Source organism: Otolemur garnettii, unplaced genomic scaffold, assembly GCF_000181295.1.
Source record: "Otolemur garnettii isolate 467f Iridium unplaced genomic scaffold, OtoGar3 scaffold00056, whole genome shotgun sequence".
Classification (NCBI taxonomy): Eukaryota; Metazoa; Chordata; class Mammalia; order Primates; family Galagidae; genus Otolemur; species Otolemur garnettii.
Window position 1 is genome coordinate 6,813,187 of NW_003852451.1, and position 24,198 is coordinate 6,837,384.

The window sequence follows — 24,198 nt, forward strand, 5'->3', positions numbered from 1 at the left end:
GGACAATCTTACAGCTGGGATAAATGTATGGCCTCTATTGCTTAAAACATTTACTATCTGGATCTTTAAGAAAAAGATTCCCTTTTTTAGAATAAAGTAAGAGAAGCAAGATAGTTTCTCTACCTAAGATACTGACTTACCTTAACATACTGTTTTGATTTCAGAACATCCAGGAGGTCTCTAACTGGGGCTGCAAGTACGAATTCTGCTGCTATTTCCAGGTCCTAGGATCACAGTTACAGAAAAACTTCTTTAGGGTTAGTCTTCTTAAAAAATAAGATAAAAGAAAAATAAGAAAAGATAATCATCTATCAGGGTTGTAAACTCACCTTTCTCAACATCTTAGCAAATCCTAGTGCTTTGGAGGCTCTTTCTCTAGCTTCGTGGAAGAGCTCCTTCAGCGCGCGGCTGATCTCTATAACAGACCTCCTGCCAAGTGGAACCAAGTCCAGTTAGAGACATGAGGGCATGGAACAATAACAAAGCAGCAAATTCCACATCACAGTACTAAATACAGACTGCGGACTTTCAATATGGGAGCAAGCATTTATTAAGCATGTATTCAAAATATTCAGAAGGTTGCTCCTGACAGTTTGTAGAAAATACTTGTATCCTTTCAATATAAATATAGCACATGTGACAACCTTCAAGAATAGAAAGCTTAATTTTCTAAAAATGTCATTATAATAATTTCGTGGGAGTCTGGAATACGCTATTGACTTCTAGCTTATCATCGAATTAAAAAGAAATACATACAGTGGTCTGGTAAATATTAACAAATGGTCCCCTCCCCCCACAAATACTGTTTTGTGTGGTATACATCAATTTCCGCAGCATAAATACTTCCAGCACAGCTGCACATCACCTAGCCCTGACTAGGGAGAGATGTGCACCATCAGCTTTCTGGAGCCAGGACTGCCAGCTCTGGCTCCAGCACCCATTGTGCAAAAGACCCCCTTCTCACCCATCCCGAGGAGACAATTAGAGCATAGTAAGAGCCATTCTAAAGTTCACTATCTTAATTCTTACATTCTTTATTTTTATTTTAAAACTGCAAGACCTACAAACTGAGTCATTCCATTTCTCAGCTATTCACTATTTTCCCAGTTGAGAATCTATGTGGGGACTTCTTTCTTTAGCCCTGGTATAAAAACTAACCAGGTGTTATGAAACCCAAAATGTGCTTTTCAACAAACCTTGGATGGTGAGAGAAAATATTTTAGCTCTGGCAAAGTCAGTTCTATTTGAGCATTTACTAAGGCTACATTATGCTCTAGGGAAGTCAGTTCTATCTGAGCATTTACTAAAGTTAAATTATAAGATATTACTGATTATATGGCCACAAAGTATGTATATGACTAATATTCATGTATATACCACAAAAATACCAATTTCACGTGGTTCAGCATAAATGCTGTCTACAGAGAATTGGAGAACATTCAACAGATGAACAAGATAATAAAAATTTACCAAATGTCATTAAAACAAATTAAAGGACCTACAGAGCTTTTAAAGGACAGAAACATAATATTTAAGACATCCCAGAAAAATGCAGAGGATCAAAATCTATACATTTTTAGTCAATTTTATCCCTTTCTCTAAAGGTACTATTTTTATTATGTTTAATAAATTCTATGAAAATTTCACATAAAACCGTAACTAAAAGGCCATTTGCAAAGACAAGACCGTAATAAATAAACCCTGCAGGTCTGCTGCCCGGTCTTCCAGCCCGACACAGGTTTGAAGAAGGCTCATTCTGGGCTCATCCCCAAGGATAAAGCAGATGAGATAAGAAATGGAAGAGGAAAAAAGGACAACTCCAACCTTATTTCATCTGAAGCACTGCTATCGTCAGCACTGGTCCAAAATTCAGCACAGCTCTCCTGTAAGCCAAACTCTAGAAAACTTCCTGTAGATTTCAGCAACATTCCTGCAATGTCACTAAGGGAACAAAAATAACAGAAGTAAAACAGAGAGGAAAAATTGCCCTCATTGGTGTCCTAATTCCTAAGTGAGGACACTGAAGGGCTTAGCTATCACTTCAATAGGTTAAAATCAACCATGAAAATTGTCTTTTCTAATATAAAATCATGATTACTATGAAAAAGCAGAAATCTAGATTATGGCATGTACCTAACTTCGTTCTTTTGCTACACTTTAAGATTATAAATCTTAAACTGTACTCACAGTAGCTATGTGATTATTACATAAATATTATTTCCATCTTAAATGTCCAAATGAAATAAATAATAGGACGGAAGTAAAATGAGTTTCTTAAAAGCAACTGTTTTAAAGAATTTTCCTGGCCGGGCATGGTGGCTCACGCTTGTAATCCTAGCACCCTGGGAGGCCAAGGTGGTGGACTGCCCTGAGCTCAGAGGTTCGAGACCAGCATGAGCCAGAGTGAGACCCCATCTCTACCAAAAATAGCTGGGTGTTCTGGCAGGCACCTGTAATCCCAGCTACTTAGAAGGCTGAGACTAGAAAATCACTTAAACCCAAGGACCCAAGGGTTGGTGGAGGTTGCTGTGAGCTATGATTCCACAGTACTCTACTGAGGGCCACAAAGTGAGACTCTGTCACCATAAAAAAAAGAAAGAAAGAAAATAAAAGCAAAATTAAAAAAAAAAACCAAATAAAGAATTTTCCTCACATTAGCCTTTTATAGTCAGTAAACAAGCAACATTCTATACAAGTAATTAATCCTTCTCAAATACACAATTCTAAATATTAGCAGTAAAATGTACACCCAAGTGTATAAATTAATTCTAAATGAGTGTAATAAAGACCAAACAGTTCATTCACCTCTATGATGTTCAAGGAAAAGACCTCAGGTCTAGTAACAGACAGCAGGTGAGTATCTAACCCACATCGCAGACGGTAGAAGGTAAGTGCTGAGGCTGCTGTCGGGAGAAAGATCAACCAATGGAAGGCCCAGTGGCCCAGCAGCATGGCCAGGAAGCCCAGCAACGGGCCTTGTAGGCAAATGCGGAATTTTAACAGGTAGAGTGATCGTGGGAATTGGGGATCCACTGGGAATAAAATGGGGAGGAGTAAGACCAAGATGAATAATAAATACAATTCAAAGGAATAAATATACGGCAAGTGAGTGGCTTGTGTGTGAAATAAGAACTTGTTCAATCTAGAAGGGGCAGAGGGTTTTCATGCCACAAAGGGGAGGTGAATAAGGCCAGGAGCCATGCTGGGGAGAGCCTTCAGCGGGGAGTTGATCAGTGTGGTATCTGGTAGGCAAAGAAATACGTGAGTGGGAAAGGGACCTGATTAGAAACACACTTTTAAAAAGAATACATACAAAGATATCCAGGATGGATTTAATCAATCAATGTGTGCCTATATGCTAAGCAGTACTAAACAAAAGAGATAGAAGCTCTCTAATGAATGGAGAAAAACAATAAATAAAACAAAAAAAAAAGAAAATATATTTTATTTCAGATATGAGATAAATGCTATGGAGAGAAAAGGGGGGGGGGAATGAATTTCAATCTTAAATATACCAAGAAGGTAACATTTGAACAAGACCTGAAGGAAGTGGGGAAATCAGTCAGGACGACAGGGGACGAGCAGTCCACACAGAGGGACGAGGAAGCACAAAGGGCCTGAGGCCGGAACAGCAAGAAAACCAGCGGGGCTACGCAGCAGGCACAGCAGAGTCTGGAGAACAGAGGCTTAACTGGAAGCCAGACTTAGGGGCCACTGCTCAGTCACTGTCCTTCTCACTAAGGAAGACGGGAAGCCAGCAGAGTACTCCCAGGAGAAAACGGTCCGAAGTTCACTTTAACAAGACGGCTCTGGCTACAGAGCTGAGAATAATTACAGGAGACTGCAGGCAGAGGCAGGCAGACTGGGTGGAGAGTGACTGTGAGGACAGCATGAGCACTGGCCACCCGGGAAGGGTGGCAGCAGGGAACTCAGACTCTGCATACACCCTGCAGGGCGGCCAGAAGGACTGGAAGCAGTGTGCATGAGAAAGACAGGGCTGAGCCCACAGCGATGGGCCTGGGGGAAAAGGAGATAGAGCAGAAGTTGCTGTTCCAACACAACAGGTTAAACACAGCGGCTCCAGAGCTAGGAGTGGGCGGTCCACAACAAGGTGCAGAGAAAAGCTCTGGGGCCTCTCAGAACCAGGACCATGAAGACAAAGGCCAGAGACTGCACTCTGGGAACACAAAGGGCTAGCCAAAGATAAAAACACGGAGACTGACAGGAGGAGTGAGGATACAGTAAATTACTAACATGAATTTGTAGTGAAACTCAATGGTAACCATTTTAAAATTTCTTCAACGAAGCTTGACTGGCTAGAAACAGAATTATAGGCAAAGCAAAATTAATAAAAAGGAGAAGAATGTTAAAAATGGCAAGTAATGAATTTTTAAAAGGCTATTTTAAAAAGCTAGGCAGCCTGGGGACCACAGCCTGAGGACTGGGAGAATGATGAGACAGGAGCAAGCTCACTGCTCACCCAAAATAAAAAGAGAGGATGTAAAAAGAAGTGGCAATCGGGGCAGAGAAGAGGATCCAAGATCGTGAGATACTGAACAGAAGCGAGATGAGCAGAGTCATGAACAAGTTGCTGAAGTCCTGCAGAATGCACATACGGGCAGGTGAGAGCGGCCGCAAAGCCAGAGGACAGAGTAGCAAGACGCAGATAAGACGCTGACAAGACGGGAGAAGCCAGCAGTGCAGACAGCAGAATCGGAGCGCAGGGGACACTAACGCTCACAGAACCAACGCAAGGCCCAGGTGGAGTGGCCACCAAGGAAGACCACAGAAGGGCACCCTCAACGGCCAGGGGCCTGCACGCAAGAAAAAGACACTCATTTCCTAGGATGGACAGACTCGTGACCACACTCTCCTCCTCCCAATTATCCCCCAAACAGCAACAGTAAAATCATATACTTCATAAGTACTGCGTGTCCCTGCCAAGCCTGATACACACAGGTATAGTCTACTCTTAAAGGACTTAGATTTTCCTCGCTTGTATTAAAAAATGAACAAAAAACAAACAGGAGGGTTTATTTTAAGGCAGGATTTCTCAAGTTCAAAACTGACATTTTGAGTGGATAACTCTGTGCTGTGAGGCTGTCCTGTGTGTTGGGGGGTACTCAGCAGCACCCCTGCTCTCTACCCACTAGCTGCCCACATCTGCCAAAAGTTCTGAGGGGCACATACCCCAGGTGAAGAGCTGTAACTTCCCAGTAAGTAACACTGTACTGTGTGGAAGAGAAATGCTGAGTGAATTGGAAGGGAAGGCGGGAGGGAACTAGGAGCCAGAGGCACAGGGTTCCTACCAGAAGAGTTTTCCAGCCTGGGCTTCTCCTCCCCGTATGTAGTGAGTTATTTCTTTGGTGAAATTCCATTCTTCTTCTAAAAGATTTTTTAAACTATGGGATGCTTGAGGTAACTGCTGAAGCATTTGGATCCAGCTTCTCATGTAATCAAAATATACCTTAAAATACAAAAATGTACACGGAGATATTTGAGGGTAGAATTCAGCAACTCACAACTTTTCACCTGTTAAAATGAAAGCTACAAATCAGAAGGGCAAGACAATATGGAAAGAGTTAAAACATGTGAGTCAGAAAACCCAGGGTCTTCATCACTCTCAGAAAAATGAGGATTTCTGAAAAAACTGCAAAACTTAACTCCTCAGCAATTTTTTGAACACTACTCACAACCTCTTTAAATTCCTAAGAAAGTAAGATGGTCACATTGTATAGAAAAGTACAACAAAGGGGAAAAAAATGAAACACCAGCCCCTAGAAACTGTTAATAAGAGGTCAGGGTCTTTGTTTAAATACTTAGCTGAGTTTGAGACGGTCTCTTACCTGCTATGGGGAGGAGAGGAACATACTTCTTCCCACCACCCTTTCCTGATCCAGATTTTTGTGATATAATTTTTCAAGGTCTAGAACATATGAATTATAATGTATGACCAGAAGATGCACTTGTTCTGAAGTGAGGTCTACGTCCACAAGTCCTAACACAACAGCCTTCTCATTCCTAAGCTCTTACTTGGATTTATCTGTGGGTTAGAATGAGTTTTTCTCGATAGGTACACATGGGCGTCTTATAAACCCTCGCTGTCTTTGGACTCACTCCCTTGAAGGCTAACTTGACTGAGCAGAAAACCCATTTCCTTCTACACCAAGTGTGACGTTAGCGTGAGGAAATCGACGCCCACCTGACCCCCACCCCCACTCCCCCACCCCCTGAGGGTGCCCACGCCTCGGTTTCTACATTCAGATTTATAGGATTCTTTCTCTGTCCTCAGATTTGTTTTTTCATCAGGCTACATCTTACGACTTCATACTTTGGAATGACCCCGTGATAACTTTCCACGGGCAAATTTCAAGTCTTTTCTTTATTCCAAGAACCATTTCTTCTGTTGTACCTTTGAATATGCCTAGTCCTCCACCCTCCAGGCTATGCAGTGTGACCCTGTAGTCCTGGGTCCCTTAGGACCAGCGTTCCCTGTGTGGAACCTGTCATTCATGGGTCTACCCTCAACTTACCGAAGGGAAACACGTCTCTCCCACAGCAGGCCCAGAGCAGCCCCCTTCAGGGAGTGGTCCCCATTTCCTGGCCCCTTACAAGCTGGCTCTCCCCGGGCCCCTTCACAGCCCTCTCAGGAGGGAACTATATCCCTCTGCACGCTCAGGGCTGCCAAAGGCCAGCACCCTCTTGTTTTCCTCTGCTCTTTTCAAGCTACTATTAATTAAGAAAGCAAAACAAAAAGACCCTGTCCTTTAAGATGTTATACCACCACCACCCCCCACTTCACACTGTCGTCTACCAGACTTCTCATCACCTCACCTTCAGTGCTGGCCTCTGACTGAGCCTGCCCTCCTCTCAGGCTCCGCCATTACACCCTGTGGCCCACCCACCACGGCTGCTGCTTAGTTCCCTGACTGCCTCCATTTCCACCTCTTTACAAGGTTCCATCTTGGATCTTGTCGTTGCCAGAACTGCTCTAACCCCCAAATTGCCAATTCAAATGCCATGATGCTAAAGCCTCTTCTCCTTCCACTCAGCTTGTCAACCACCACCACTGTTCTCTGAACCTTATCTGAAACACCCAGTAACTCCTAGTCTAATTCCTCATCCTTCTCCAACTCATGACCCCTTTCCTTTGTTCACTCTAGTCCTGACTCAGTTCAGATCCAACGGCTTAGCCTTTCCACAGCACTCTTATCAGTATGCTGACGTCCCTGGGATCCTACATCCTATGGCCCCTCGCTGCATCTTCACTTCCTAAAATTCTCTTGAATGCTCACACTTCCTTCTGAATGTGTGAGACGCCATCTAACCTGAGGGCAACACGTGCACTGCATGGAGCCTGGGCCTGGTTTCAGGCCCAATTCTCTTGAATGCTCACACTTCCTTCTGAATGTGTGAGACGCCATCTAACCTGAGGGCAACACGTGCACTGCATGGAGCCTGGGCCTGGTTTCAGGTCTGCTCTGCTTTTCCAAACTGCAGCCACAACCGCCCCTCACAAGGCTTCTTTGGGGGCCTCTGTTCCTGCCACACTCCTTCCCAACACAGACCTTGTATCTGCTGCCTTTTGCCAAAAAAGTGTTTCTTTCAGTCTTTTTTTTAACTACAAAGCAAAGAAATTAAAAAATATTACCACGAATATCAACCAGATGGAATAAATGGGAAGACTCTGTCATGATTGCTTTAGACACTTTTTTCAGTAAGAAATAATAAGCCAGAAAGTTAAGTTCTTTCTCTCTTCACTTTTATTTCTTTCCTCTGTCCCCAGAGGCAACAATTATCATGAATTTAGTCTGCTTCCTTTTAGTCTATATGCTTTTTAAGATAATCTGTTATTACATAAATTATAATATACAGAATACAATTTTTGTCTAAGCCTTGCACAGCTGGATTATTACACAGGTAACCTTCAGGTAAATTCCAGTGCCCCAACCTCAGAGAAGCCTTCTCTAATAGCCACACAAAGTCCACTCTGACAGCTGGAGTCCACTCCTGTGCCTGCCTTTGGGGCATTTTCACAGCTGCGATTTCATGTTTGCACAACTACCCAAGTGCCATTTCCTTGCCATTCTTACATTCCAAGAGGGAGTTTATGCTCATTACTCCCTCCTCAGTACCCTGCATGACAGCTGCCTGGCACACAATCCACACCCCATGTGTAGAAGGAAGAATTAAATCTTTTTATTCATCCACAGAAACCCTAACTGTGCACATATGGGCTCGCTCTCGTGTCTTCTACAACTATCACATCCTGTCATCATTTCTTATTTTCATTCCTTTAAAATCTTTTTAAGTGTGGTCTCTGTAAGTCTATCACACGGTCCTCCATCACATATTATTAGGTGTATTGTTTGGGTTACTTCTATCGGCCAGGGACCGGGGAAATGAGCTGAGCTGGTTGGCAGCTCTAGTTTAGTCTGATGTCTCAAATACAATCCAAATTATTTCCTTTATTTCTTTCAACCTGGTTTCCGAGTACACTGGATGATGTAACACAGAGTAAAGCCCCTCAGCCTTGGACTTCCTCCATCCTCTCTTGCTAATCACTGCTCTCTCTCCCCCTTCTGACCGAGCTCCCATTCAGCATCTGCCCCAGCAAACAGGCTGAGGTGCAGACCGTGAAGTCTCCACTGATGCTCGTCCCGCCCTGCAGGTCTTCAGGGAACAAGGTCTCTGCAGGGACAGCTCTGCTTCTCTCAAGGCTGCTCACATCCCAGATAGCACAGTTCTAATCAATCCCTGGATGGGCTCTCCACATTAAGGGCGGAGAATTATTTAGTGCATGTGTCCACCCTCATTTTAGTCTATATTTCAAGACAAATAATTCTAAAAGTTTTTTATTTTTGGAAGGGTAGAGGGAATTGATACCGTGGCCAAGTTCCTCCTTTTCTTTGCTGTTTTTGGTGAGTTTCCAGAGGATGGTGTGTGTCTGTAAACACAGTATGTTTGCCACCCAACAGCTAGTCTCTCCTTTCTTCCTAATAAGCATCAATACTGTTTGGGCCCCCCAGTTCTCAAAACATGCCCCCGCTCTGATCCTTCCAGCACATACCAGAGCATTATTTTAAAACCATTGAGAATTTCTGGTTTTTTCATCCATGAGATTTGAGAGATTATGCCTCATGCAGACAACTGACAGCAAAGCCAAAACTAAACTCTAAGCATTTCCAAGATCAACTAGCTGTGAATGGTGGTAATTCACTTCACCTGGGTTTCCATGGCAGCAGAGAACACCAAGGGCACAGAATCTGGCTGGGAGGACACAGTTCACCTGCCTGATGCACCTCACCCTGCCCTCCCAACTGACAGACATTTAAAAACAACTTCTATAATCATCTGTATAAAGAGAGAAAAAAAATTTCCTTGTTGTTTTTTACTGTAACTTTTCAATGATAATGACTTTTTAGACATAAAAAGTATATAGTATTTTGTCTTATACAGGCTGGTCTTTTATGTACTCTTCCCAATTAGAAAATAATTTCAAACTCACTGAGCTCATAATATGGTAGATAAGCTATGTCCCATTCCAAGGCATATTATTCCTCCTCTACTTGTACTCTAGAGGATAAAAAGCTCAATATTCAAATTCCCAGCTTCTGTAACACTAATGAGACCAATAGGGAGGAAAAAAGCTTCTAGGAGAGACCTTGCTGCTCCCATGGAAAGGCTGGGATTTAGCTGGCAGGGTCCCTGCCCTTTTCTTCCAGCCTAGAAAGAGAGGGTGGTCTCTGGATGTGCTGCAGACATCTTGAGGCAGGGCACACTGAATGTTAAACAAGGGTGAAAGTACCCCCAAAACAATGCACCCACAAGCATGTGGCTTTCCATATGACCTCATTGGCCTGCCACGTTATGTAATCATCTGGGCATGTCCCCTAATGGAGCTGTCATGTACTCACTACATTAACACCCTACCAGACATCAGGAACGACAAAAAAATTTCAAGCTATAGCCCTCAGCTCATATAGCTTTCAGTGTAATTAGGAAAACCTGAGAGCAGAATCTTTGTCTAAATGTTGAATAAAATAGTTCTAATTTTAACTGCTAAAAAAGTTCAAAGAAGTTATAGATAAATGTAGGCTAAAGGTTAAAACTGTCAAAAAAAGCTTTCTAGAGAAAAATAAAACCTGAAACTAAGTCTTCAATGGGCTGACAAGGAGGAAGGACATTTCCAAAAGGAAAGAAAACTCTAAGCAGTTAGAAAGCAGAGGGCAACCACGACAGTGAGAGAAGACAGGTGCTCTCTTTTCAAGAAGCAGAAATAGGTCTACCCCTGCCAAATCCAACTATTCACAAGTCCCTGGAAGGCCAGGTTCCTTGGCTGCACTCAGCTTCCTCACTGTACACGCCTTGTGGCCATCTGGGCTGTTCAGGTGCCCGCACTCAGATCCTGTCCCCCAGAGCTCTTAGCACCACATCCAGCCCCTACAGAGTTTCCTGTTGTGCTTCACTACTCCCAGAGGCAGGCAAGGTCTCTAGCACATTTCAGGTATTATAAAAATGGCTCATAACAGATGGCCCAATACAATAGGATCAGATTTTGATTCTATCTCTGAGACAGTCTACTATAAGATAAACTATCCCACAATTAATAAATGAACTAGGTTAACATTTGTCAAAAATCCCAACTTTAATACCATTAAGAATTTCTAAAATGGCTCGGCGCCTATAGCTCAACCGGCTAAGGCGCCAGCCACGTACACCTAAGGTGGCGGGTTCGAATCCCCAGCCCGGACCCGCCAAACAACAATGACGGCTGCAACCAAAAAATAGCCGGGCGTTGTGGCGGGCGCCTGTGGTCCCAGCTACTCGGGAGGCGGAGGCAGGAGACTCGCTTGAGCCCAGGAGTTGGAGGTTGCTGTGAGCTGTGATGCCATGGCACTCTACCCAGGGGGACAGCTTGAGGCTCTGTCTCAAAAAAAAAAAAAGAATTTCTAAAATATAGATTTATGAAAACAAGTGTAATCTAATACCATATGGAAAGACTCCGGTTCAAGATCACCACACACGCACACACACCCACAGGCACACACTGATCAGGAATTCCTCCCCACTGTTCTGACCATCAGCATTTTATGCAGATCTTCTTCAAAGGCATCGATGTTGCAGTCGCTCTTCTCCAGGTCGTCCAGAACCTCCTGCAGCATGAACAGGTAGTACTGCTTCATCAGAAGGCCGCCCTTCAGCACCTCCTTACACTCTCTCACCAGCTGCAGAGAAGCAGATGCGACTCCATCAGTCAGTCTCCCTGACCAGAGTGTCGCTCAGTTTCACGACTCTCTGCTTAAATCCTCAAAAAAACTGTGTCACAAAGAAAACAAAATGGTGAACATAAAGGATTTACAATTACAGCGTGAATACACATAGGTAGTCACTGCTTTGTTAAATATATTCTCCTCCAAATTCATATAGAAAATAAACTCTATGGCATAAGGTCAACTTTTCTACTGATTACATTGTAAGACAAATGATATGAGAGGAAAAAAAGTTCCTAATGAAACTAGTACGTTTTAACCAAAATCACAGTAGAGATTCAAATGTGCTTCCACACCACAGAGCAGGGTGGCCTTTGCCATGATTCAGTGTGGTTTACTTATGCTAATTTGAGGCCCAGTCTACCACCAAAAACCTCCTAACAAGAGCAAAAACATGCAAACAAACCCAAGATTAATCTGATGAAATCAGATGGAAGTCAAGGGAAAACTAAACAAAAAGACGGGAAAATCCACAATCTACAGGCCTGGTAAGTAATGTAACCAAGAGGGCAGAAGGCTGCAGCCAGACGACCTGGAAAGCCCTTCCCATGAGTAACAGGCTGAGACACAACTCGTTCAGAGTGCAGTTGACAGGGACCAAGCAATGAGACCACGGTCACGCTCATTTCCATGCCTACTAGACAAACCTTTACTGCTGCTACTGGGAAAGTAAACTGGTACAAACATCCTAGAATCTAAAAATGCATGACTCACTTACTGTATGTCTTAAACCTGAGAAATAATCAGAGGTGTAGACTAAGACTTATATACACACATTAACTCAGTATTATTTAAAACTATGGGGATTAACTAAAGTATTAAATAATACTTTAAATAAATATCAGAGATATAGACTAAGACTTATATACAAACATATTAACTCAATATTACTTAAAACTATGAGGCTTAACTTAACCTATATAGTAGAGCACTATTGCAGCTGCTTAAATTCTTATTTTTGAAAAATATGAAAATAAAGGAAAAAATTACACATATATACAGACTTTTTTTTATATCTGCAAAAAATATGTATATGCATGAAAAATAAATGGATGGAAAATACCAAGTGTTCTAATGGCTATCTCTGAGTGGCAAAGCAATGGGGTGATTTTTATTTTTGTTTGTATCCTCTTCTGTGGTTTTCAATTTTTCTAAAATAAACATGGATTACTTTTATAGACAGAAGTCTCTCCCATAAATGTTTACAAAGTAATTACCCACAATAGGAGAGCTTTGGCTATAGTTAAATGCAGTAACATGTATTCTGTTCAAATTATATAGATAACAATTTCTATATGAAAGATGTCACTCAGGTGCATATAACCAATCTTTGAAGGCATTTAAATCAAGATTTCTATTCTCCTTTTACTCCAGCAAGGTTATATTAGTCTAAGCATTCTTTTTTATTTTTCCAAGTGTTTTAACATACATTACTATTTAGTTCTCACAACAGCCCCGTCAGCAAAAAAGTAAACTCCATCTTGCTTTACCAGATTTTATTTCTGAAGTGCCGGTTGTGCGAGGAAAGGAGCTCCTAGAAATCACGGCAATACAGACGACCAGTTAAAGCAAAGCTTTTCTCACCAGCAACAAGATGGTGAGGAGGGAGAGCTCACGTGGAAGCAGAGCTCCAGTGGGTGGCAGGTGTACACTGCAGGGACGGAAATGAGATGCAGGGGCCTCTCCACCCGACCTCCAGTCCCTCGTTCTACACCCAAGCAAGCACTCGCGAAGCCTGTATGCTGCTGTGTGACCTTGTTAACCAGCCTTTCCTCAATCTGTACTGCTCACCTATGTTCAGTCCTGTCTTTCAGAGAGCCCAGTAGCTCCTAGAGGACACACCGCACAGACCATAAAAAACACACCAACCTTTCCTCTCTATGGAACAAGTTTTGAAATTTTTTATTTTGTACAGTGAGTAATTTCAAATTTCTAGTCTTCCAAGACTGATACGAATGAGGTAGAAAGTCCCAACATCACCACATTTTTATATTCTTTTAAGAGTAAGGAAATAGATATAGAAAAGTTGCCCCATAATCTTATCTTTGAGGACTGCATATAAAGAACATTTAAAATTCTCCTTAAAAGTGTAGCTTATTTATTTATTTATTTTTAGAGAAAGAGTCTCACTTTGTTGCCCTCGGTAGAGTGCCGTGGCATCACAGCTCACAGCAACCTCCAACTCTTGGCCTTAGGTGAGTCTCCTGCCTCTGTCTCCCGAGTAGCTGGGACCACAGGCACCCGCCTCAAGACCCGGCTATTTTTTTGCTGCAGTTTGGCCGGGGTCAGGTTCAAACTCACTACCCCATATGTGGCCGGTGCCCTACTCACTGAGCCACAGGCACGGCCCCAAAAGTTCAGCTCATTAAAACAGTAACATACTCTCATTTCCTACCATTTGCAATAATTAGGAGGGGAAAAAAACCTAAAAATAAAATGATAAGCCTGTAGAAAAACATAATTGCTAAATATTATAACAGTCTTTGAAGCAAACCTGCTTAATACTCAAGAGAGATGGTTCTCCAGCAGGTCTCTGTTCCAATCTTAATTTCAGACACTCATGTATAACGTTCAGAAGGACTCGGCAGAGGACAAGGAAGGCAGGTTCGAATGAGGGTAAGTCCATGGCCTTCAGCTCTTCCCAGGACACAGCACTGCACTTCTGCTCAGTAGAAGTAGGTGTCCTGGACAACTGCACATAATCTGAACCCCACAAGGGGTCTGGAAATTCAGAAAACTACAAAAAAAAAATTCAACAGGTAAAGATTAAATGAACATACAGGACAATGTCCTGTGGTTGTGCTTATAAACTAAACTATTATTCTCTATAATTTGCTGACAAATCCACAACATTCCAATTTTACAGAGAAAAGAATGTTTAATAAATTCAACATTTCAACATAAACACATAAATACCTAAGAGTGTTAGAAAACTAAAACAAGAACTAAAATCAAATTGTAATACTTTCATCAAAAAAGTACAGTAGAAAAGTATTCAAGTTCATCTTTAACATTTTTGCATCACACTTAAGACAAAACACTATTTTGAAGGTTATATATAGTAATAACCACAATTATCTCTAGAGTGAGAAAACCAGATTAAAATTTGAGAAAACATTACAAAAATCCAGTAAGAGTTCCTTCTAAGGAGCCACTGATGAAAACACAAAACTGAGCGGGTTCAACCAGTCCTTTCAGTTGTCTCCCTCCAGTTCCTTTCACCTGTCCCCATCAAATAAAGGACTTTCATCTTTCCACTGTTCTTAAACCTCTGGCAATACTGCACGACCAATCACTTCCAAAGATTTTGTCTTCTTTCATTGAGGGAACTGAGGCCTTCAAAATTTGAAAACCTCAACTTTTCTTCAACTAACAACAAATGTAGTCATTCTGCTTGTGTGATGTCATTTCCCATCTCCCCTGTGGGTCACTCTGTGAGCTCAGGACTCTTCCCCCCTGCTTCTATCTTGACTTTTAATTTGATCTCCATGTAGTAGCCACAGAGACCATTTCAAAACATACCTCAGACACACTTATGACACTCTCAGGATCTACCTGAATAAAATCTAAACAATGACGTCGGCCTTCTGGGCCTCCCTTCCAGAACTCTGCAGTCCAGTCATGGTCTCGCTGGCTGAGCCAGGCCAACTCGTTTCTGGGTGTGCTCTTTCTGCAGCCTCCCTACCTCCTCAGTGTCCCTGCCTCTCCTGCAGTCCACCCAGCCCATCTCCTTACCCCCCACCAGAGCACCTATTCTTTGCCACCAGAGTATTTCACATTTCACCTATGGCCCCAATCCCCGGCATTTATTACGGCAGGTACTAAATACATGTTGCTGAAGTCACAAATGATATCCTCAACCAACCCATTCAAGGCTCCCAGCTGCCTATCTACCAAAGATAGCCCAAGGAACTCTGCCTGTCAAGGCAGACCCTGCCTGACCTAGTGCCACCCTCCTGTGCAGCCTTGCCCCTCTGGTCCTCCACACGGTGGGCTCAGTCAGCCCTCTCACACATGTCCCTCACCAGTCTGACTCTGCCCACGCTGCGTCCTCACCTCACTCTTCTTCTCATCTGTCCACTCTGAAATCCTTAACTTTTGAGGCTTGCCTCTTGAAGGCCTTTCCAAAAACTTTAATCTCTCCCATCCCTCACAGCACGCAACTGAAACACTCTAAACCCTGAGTTCATTTTGACTTTCACTATAGAGATGGTGTGGCTTAACAAGAAAAAAATCAAAATCCAAAAGTCAGAAAACCGGGTTTCAAGTCACTTAATTGCAATGTGATTCTGGAAGCACTGAATAAGTCTCTCAGGCATGGTTTCTCCATTTAGAAAATCGTGTTTATTCATTTCTTTTAAAAAATAAAGAAAGATTAAATAGAATACTATATACATATGGGAAAGAACCTTTAAAAAGTACAACATTTGTGAAATTGCTACTGTTAACATGTCTGACTCTCCCAGTGACCACTGGTTGCTTTACAGCAGATGCAGACAGCCACATTATACATCAGATTTGTATAAACTCCCCCATCTAGAACGTTCAGGAGTTTCAGCATCTGCACTGCGAAGAACCTCTCCTGTAGACATTCAATGAGCTTTGTTAGACCTCTTTTTAATACTCCTCCAATCCACGGTGTCGTCTATGCCCTAAGTGCCTTAATTCACACCGGTTTCTCAACTGCTTTTCTAATTCCAACATTTCAATCCACTGACCTCACAATAACCCCCAGAGTGACCGTGCTCTACAGCTTATAGTAACCCTTCTCCTAATTTAAAATGCATGGCTTCCGTAGAGTCCTGAGCATTGTGCATGTTTACTCAGCCTAACGGCCTGGTCTACACAGGGACCCCGTCCTCCTACCACTCCTTCACCTTTCCTCATGCACCCCGTACATTTCCCTGACTTCAACAAACACCTTTGTGCTTCTGCACAAATGAATACCTGTAACCCTGGAGGTTATGATCTTCTGACAATGCCCTGTCCCTGGTGAACTCATCCTCTCATTGGGAAGATGCTCAGATGCCACCCTCGGCTATGAAGTCTTGTTATTGCCTCAGATGAGCATTCAACCCCTCCCTTTCTCACAACATGCTTCCTCATGTTGCTGAGGAAGCAAATACAAATGCTTCCTCAGTTGTATTTATCATGATTTCCTATGATGTGTTATTTTACCTGATTTACCTATCAGATCATCAGCTCCATGAGAAGGGCTTTATCTCTAACTAACTATGGATTTCCAATGCTAATCTCAGAGTACTTGTCAGTTATAAACACTGAAAAAATTAACAGGAAATATTCCTACAAAAATATCAAATATCACATCTTCAGTGGTTATTAACAATCTAACATGAAAGAATGTAACATACGACCACATACACTTTGTTAACAAATTCTTAGTTCTCAGACTTGTTACTGTACTCCTAAGTGACAACAGCAATTATTTTAGTGATAAATTGTCAGGGTCTACACTGTAGACTCTACAGTTTTGAAAGGGGATGCTTCTGCATTAGCACTATGAAAAACAAAATTGGTTTATACTTTTATGTTCAAAATGTGTTTTTGCACTTAAATTAGTACACACTTGGGTTTCCCTAACAGTAAGAATTTCTAAAATACCCATAAAATTTTAAAAAATCATTACTTGTGATAAATACAGTCAGGGTTAATATGTGTCCATACAAAGGCTTCAGGCGCTATAAATGCTTTTTTTCCCCTGGTATAATGACATCAGAAAAAAATGTTTATTTGAAGCTCTATAAAATTCAGCAAACTTCCTCTGATAAAATTCTACAGACTTCTTGTGGCATTCACTACAGCCCCAGCCTGTTACCCAACCTGCTACAGACAGGTGGCAGAACAACCCTGCTTCTCAAGACCCTCCTCTGTAGGCAGACCTACAGAGCTGCTGAGAAACTCACTCTTGTTGGTACCAGACAGAGAGAACAGACATTAAAAACCCCACACTTGACAGGAAACAGCAGTTCCTTTAGAGACCAAGGTGAAGAATCAGAATAGCTGGCTTCGATTAATACTGGCTGAATATAGAAAACACGGAGGGCAGTGCCTGTGGCTCAAAGGAGTAGGACGCCAGCCCCATATGCTGGAGGTGGTGGGTTCAAACCCAGCCCTGGCCAAAAACTGCAAAAAAAGAAAACATGGAACCATAAAAATACTCTAATGCAAGACCTCACTGAAGTCCTCTGGGAAATAATAAATCAAGATTTCTGAAATAAATTCAATAAAAACAATGAACATAGATGAATGTTGCCAAAAACTGAATTAACAATTTAGAAATTAACTGCAGAAAATACTACAACTCAGAGCAAAAGGAAAACAAAGTAGAAATTTTGAGCAAAAAAACAAGAGATATGGAAATCAGATTTAGAGAGTCTAACATAATAAGGAGGTCCATAAAGAAATAAAGGGAAAGATGGAAGGAAGCTTTTCACATATTAAGATAGCACTAATGTGAAGAAGGCGTAAAACAAAATAAGCCTCTTTGAACAGAGAAGAACTCAAAGTACAACTCGCCTTCTCTATAAAGCTGACCGACGAAGCAAGGTGGAGTCTAGTTCAATGAGACCTGGAGACAGGGAAGAGAGGCACCCAAGGAAGCGGCAGGCCATCAATCTATCAAAACCCACACCGACCGGGCATCCTGCACCGAAAAATGTGAAATCCAGAATGCTCCAAAATCTGAAATGTTTTGAGTACCAACAAGAGAGATTTGGAATGCTTAACTGGTATATATTCTGCACATATTCTAAAATCTGAAATCCTAAATAGTATTAGTCCTAGGCAGTAATGCCCACCCTATATAGTTAGATACAACTCTATGATGATAATTTGGTTGTGAACTATAATTCAAGTTCTAGCAGGGAAAACATTTCAAAATTTTTAAAAAGCACTCTACAAGGAAAAAATCTGGATCTTAAATTCCAAATTATTTCAATAAAACCACAGAGCGAGAACAAGGGCAGTGTAGTATAGGAATGGTGTATCTGTTTATTTGTTATTATTTCACTCTAATGAGTACAAGATTAAAGATGTATAAATGCCTGATCAATGCAGCCAAACCTGGAGACTCAACAATACAAGGACATTAATAAAAATGTGTAGTGAACTGTTATAATTTCATGTTACCTCATCACTCAATACATGTTTTCTCATATCAGAAATAGGGCTGAGTCAGCCCTGACACAGTTTCTAGCTCTACACCTCCTTCCAGCTCCTCAGAGTGGACAATCCAGATACTCACTTAATACAGCTTCCTCCTACAGACTATGTCCATATGAGATACGGGCACGAGGCCTGCCTGACTGGCCCCCTGGCCCTCCCGCCCAGATGGACTGCATCAACACGCTGCAGTGACTACTTCTCAGTCATAGCCTGAACTCTGGGAATTTATGCCCATGTTTTTTAGACCCATGAAGTAAATCTCCCCATGAAAAACATGTTCAGATCACAAAAGTGTTGGCCCACAGGTCTCTGTCTCTCCCTGCCTGTACTCTGACCTCTGTATGCATGGCCTCCAGGTAGGCCCTGTCCCCATCAGGATCTATAAGTAATAAAATATCTCCGTCTGTGTCTTCACTAATCATCTCTATCCCAAAGATCCTACAATGAAATATAATAGACAATTGTAATTCCAATGTCATTTTGTATAAATTTAACAAATTCATGATGAAGTTCACATGGGAGAAAGTAATATGCATAAATTAAAACAGTCCAGAAACTTCTGAAAAGACAGAATGAATGGGGAAAATTGACCTACAAGATACTAACCTTACTAATAAAGCCTACTCTGTTTAGAAAAGTACTGACATAGTAATAAACAGATCAACAGAACAGAGAAATATACCCAATTAGTATGGTAATTTAGTGTTAAAAAAAAGGTGGGCAGCTGTTTAAGCAGTTGGAAAACAACAGATTAGCTAATGAATGTCACCGGCAATCACAGGAAATACCTCACACTAGCACAAGTAATCATTCTTTAAATTACACATCTATATTAGAAATTCTTGCTATTATTATGGGAAACCAAAGTATTTATTAACTTAAACACAAAATACATGTTGAACATTTATATTTGGAAAAGAGATTCCAAACATGTTAAATCCTAAACACAGGGCTGTATATTAGGTTAAACCATATAAAAATTCCCATATAGTCAGTTAAAAATGATCAAATATTGGTAATTTAGTATAGGTCAAACTAATTAAAAAGAAGTCTGGGGGCGGCACCTGTGACTCAAAGGAGTAGGGCGCCAGCTCCATACGCCAGAGGTGGCGGGTTCAAACCCAGCACCGGCCAAAAAAACTGCAAAAAAAAAAAAAATAATAATAATAATAAATAAATAAATAAATAAAAATAATTCTGGGAAGACAATGGTAGCTGCAGGATTTCAATGTACCTTGTGCCCTCCACCCCTAAAAAAGAACCCAGAGTGACTGGACCCAGCACCAAGTCCTCTTCAGTGCACACCAACATCGTGCACCATGTCAGGGAGCCAGGGAAGTCTGGACTCAAACCCAGGCTCTAGCACCTTCCTCCCAGTTGTGTGCCCACGCTTCAGCTTCCCATCTGTCAATGTGGACAGCAGCAGTATATCATGGTGATCTAACGGTGCCTGGCTCATGGCTAGGGCTCAGTAATTGTTACCCAATTACTTTCATAAGGTCACTGGATTCTCCTAAACTCGTGTGACAGTTACTATTAATCACATTTTGCTCCTGGGGAAACTGAGGCTGAGACAGGGCTCCCAGTGAGTGTGAGGCCTGCCTGGCTCCACGGCAGGTTTGCCTTGTGACTTCAGATTGTCTTGTGGGGTGGCAGGTGGGGCTCTGAGACATATCTATAATAAAACTGGGTGACAAGTATCTTCAGGAACCCCAAAATAGAAAGAGACGGGGGAAACAAATCGTGACAAGCCCGTGCAGTATGAGCACAGGTGCAAAAAAAGAAGAGGGAATTACCAAGGTGTCTGGGCCCGGCGTAGTGGCTCACGCCTATAATCCTCAGGAGAAGAGAATTGTATAGTTAGTGGAATAACCATGAGAAAAAAATGTTCCAAAAGTCTTTAAAATGCAGTAGTGCTACATCCCTAGACGGTTATACCATAAGCATGAACAAACAACACTTGAAAAGTATAAAACTATAGTTTTCTAGTAATCATATTTTTGGTGGTGCCATTCTGAGATTGTTGTGTATATGTTTTGAAATGTAGTCACAATCTGATATTCTAATGCTGTCACACCTGGTGTACCACTGAAAACTGAAATTCTTAGTAAAAAGAAAGAAAATGAAATGCTGATACATGAGCTAAGTCAGAAGAGATTACATAAAAATCTGAAATCCTGAATTTGCATTGGAAGCATCAGTACGAATTGGTGGAGTGTGTGTTTGTGTTCTTCTGTCCCTGAAGAGAAGAACTGAAATAATGACTGACCATTTAAGTTGCAGTGAACACTACTGTAGTCCTGGAATACCAAAAAAAAAAAAAAGAACCAGGGCTCCTGGGTGGCACCTGTGCTCAAAGGAGTAGGGCGCCAGCCCCATATGCCAGATGTGGCGGGTTCAAACCTAGCCCCGGCCAAAAAGAAAAAACCTGCAAGAACCAGGGCTCCTTGAAAATACTTCTGATTCTTCATCTGGAGCAGATGTGCAATATACACCTAGAACAGTTTGTTATCCTAGACAGCATGGAGCAACAAAGACTACTGACCAGGGTTGTGGAAAAAAGGAGTCAAGCCAACGTGAATATGTCCCCGATGGGACAATGTGAACACTAACTATAGTCGTTGCTTCAGTGACGATTTCAACGAACTGAACCAACAAATATACCCAAATTCATGAGTTCAAAATCACACTAATAAAATAATACTAATTCGTCACCAAATTCATTATGAATCAATTCATAATTTTTTTAAAAAGTAAATAAAAGAGAATCAAGCACATTTATCTCATCATTCCTGTTCAATTATTAATATTCCACTAAGTAACCAAATGACGGATGGCAAAGTCTCTCCTTATAGCAATATATAATAATGAAGCTTTAGAAACAAACTAATAAATAAAATTAGAATATTCTCATTTTTCAACCCTTAATGAAGTAAGGAACGTAGGCAATGATCATCAACTACGACTAACATAACAGACAGACACTCAGACCTTATCACGTGTCCTGAGGGAGTGGGTGTTGACATAATCCATGACTCAAGATACCTTGAATTTGCTCAAGCCACTCAATGTTATAGTTACTTCATAGACAAAACAGAGAAAACAAACATACTAAAGGCTACTGAAAGTACCATCATCAAAATTCAGACAGTGGGAGACCCTACAGGACAAATAACCCCATTTCTTCAACAAATATGTGGCAATAAAAGAGGACAAGAAATTTGCAAATTAAAAATAACTTCAGAAATATAATGAACAGTTATGACACAGGGACAGGACATTACTTGCAAATTGACTCAAACTATAAAAAGAATTCCATTACAATTATTATTATTATTATTATTATTATTTTTAGAGACAGAGTCTCAGTTTGTGGCCTCGGTCGAGTGCCATGGTGTCATAACTCACAACAACCTCCAGCTCTTAGGCTTAGGTGATTCTCCTGCCTCAGCCTTCTGAGTAGCTTGGACCTCAGGCGCCCACCACAGCGCCCAGCTATTTTTTGCTGCAGTTTGGCCAGGGGCAGGTTCAATCCGCCACCCTCAGTATATGGGGCCAGTGCCCTACTCACTGAGTCACAGGCACTGCCCTCCATTACAATTATTATATAATAGAAATATGAACTTGAAACTTGATATCAAGGAATTAATGTTTTTAGGTATGCCAATAGTATTGTGGCTACAATTTTAAAATAAGCCCCCCTATATATAATAAGACTATATTGTATACTTAATAATCAAGTAAGAGGGTAGAGCTCATGTCAAATGTTCTTACCACAACAAAATAAAAACAAACCAAGTCTACATCTTTCAGAGAAAAACTGAAATGGACAAAATATGATGACACCTGGGTTTCTTCTAAATGAGAGAGGAAGCTGTCAAGTGGTTGCAGATAGGGTCGAATGTTGGGATCGGCCCAAATAGAACATCCCACCCATGAAGGAAGGAATGCGCCAATCCCGACCTCACCAAACTCTCATATTCCCACCTGCCTTAACCCACATGCTGACTTCTTTTTTGGACTCAGCCCATTCACAACCAAGTGAAGAAAGGCCACACTGCCAACACAGCACCGAGACTCCAATTCCTTTGTTCACGTCTCAGTATAATCTCTCATTTTTGATCCTTAACCTCTCAGCTGCATGTAGCAGCCATGAGTTGGTAACTATTATGCTGGGATACTGATTCATGGGGGTCATGGTATTATGCTATGTACTCTTATATGTGTTTAATCTTTTCTATAACAAAGAAAATTTTAATCTATGCAAAAATACAGAATTTTTTACAATCTTGAGTGCACATAAATCAAGGCAGCCATAAAATAGTAATAGACATGACTACATTATAACTTTAAATTTCTGTATAGTGAAAAGCAAGTCAAAAACAAGTTAAAACACAAATCAAAATATTTACAGCTTTCACTGAAAAGTGAGTAACATCCATAAATATAAATTGCTCCAACAGACCAAAAATAGGGAGATAATCCAACAGAAAATGGGCAAAATAAATAAGAAAATATAAAAAAGAAACGCAAGTTGCATTAAACATGAAAAATAGGCTAAATGTCATGAGAAGTTAAGAAAATTAAAGATTAAAATGAATTATATTTTTTACTGATCATAGTTGTAAAAATGAGGGAAAATGGGATTTCTCCTATACTTTTAGTAAAAGTATAAATTAGTATAATTTTTTTCAAAAGCAATTATGGCTACATCTATCAAAGACATAAATGTGCATACCCCATGACCCAGCAATTCCATTTCAACTAGCCATTGTTACAAAAACAACAGAATAAGTTCAGAAAGGGGAATGTACACGAATATTTGTGGCAATACTGTTTACAAAAGCAAAATAATTAAATGTCTATCAAAAGTGAAATGGCTAAATAAAGTATGGTACTTTCACATAATGGAATATCAGTTCTTAAATGGAACTGAGGTTGAGCTATATACTCACATATGGACTGACCCAAAGTAAAAAGTAAGGGGGAGCCCCATAAGTTGTAGCAGGGTATATAGCATTATCATGTTTGTTTTAAGAAATTATATGCATTATATAACAAAAACATTTATTTATAGAGAAACAGAAAAGTCAAGAAGATACAAACCAAAATTACCACTCTTGAGAAGCTGTAGAGGATAAACAGGGAGTTTGTTTCTTTATATAAGTAAATGAAAGTAAGCACATTGTTTAAAATGAAGGATTAGATGCAAAGTACCTTTATGTTATCCTTCAAAAGTCAGTTTTCTGCGACTCTACACGAGGGATCATGTCATAAACTGAAATTGCTAGGGTTGGCCAGGTAGTGATGTAAAAGGGGGACTCAGGTGGCTACAAGAGAACAACCCCAGTGTGCGCAAGGTAAATGGGGCACCAGTGATGCCAACCAGCTCCGGCCAGTGGCTGCCACACGGAGATGCGGACCCCATGCTCACAGACCTCCTCGGATTCAAAGGAAACCCCAAACCCCCATTTTCATGTGAGATCTCACAATTTTTAAATTCTAACCCCCTCTCAAATATTTCAAATATCACATGGGACAACTTTAGAAGGCTGTTAAGCACGTGTGTGCATGTGTGCTGTGTGTGTGGCTTTCTAGCCTGAGTTCTGTATTCAGATTCTAGTTCTGCCACTTGATCCTGCAACCTGGATCAAATCAATTCACCCTCCCTGCCCCCGACACAAGAGTGTTGAGTTAATGCCGGCTACTAGTCTTCCTAATGTTACTCTTGTCCTGTCAT

At 41.2% G+C, this 24,198-nt stretch overlaps 1 protein-coding gene across 9 annotated transcripts in view; it reads right to left on the bottom strand.

Annotated features, from left to right (window-relative positions):
• The window catches only part of MAP3K4 (mitogen-activated protein kinase kinase kinase 4), a 118,147-nt gene that overhangs the window by 30,293 nt on the left and 63,656 nt on the right, over positions 1 to 24,198 (bottom strand). For all 9 annotated transcript variants that reach the window (XR_001161395.1, XR_002774023.1, XM_012806744.1 and 6 more), the window contains exons 4-9: positions 13,768 to 14,010; positions 11,082 to 11,228; positions 5,310 to 5,467; positions 1,825 to 1,941; positions 330 to 429; positions 141 to 224 (exon numbers count right to left, since the gene is read on the bottom strand). Coding sequence is in view for 7 of the 9 variants with exons in the window: in XM_012806744.1 (XP_012662198.1) it covers positions 141 to 224; positions 330 to 429; positions 1,825 to 1,941; positions 5,310 to 5,467; positions 11,082 to 11,228; positions 13,768 to 14,010 (849 nt within the window). In the remaining 2 variants the exon portion in view is untranslated. The remainder of the gene's footprint in view (positions 1 to 140; positions 225 to 329; positions 430 to 1,824; positions 1,942 to 5,309; positions 5,468 to 11,081; positions 11,229 to 13,767; positions 14,011 to 24,198) is intronic.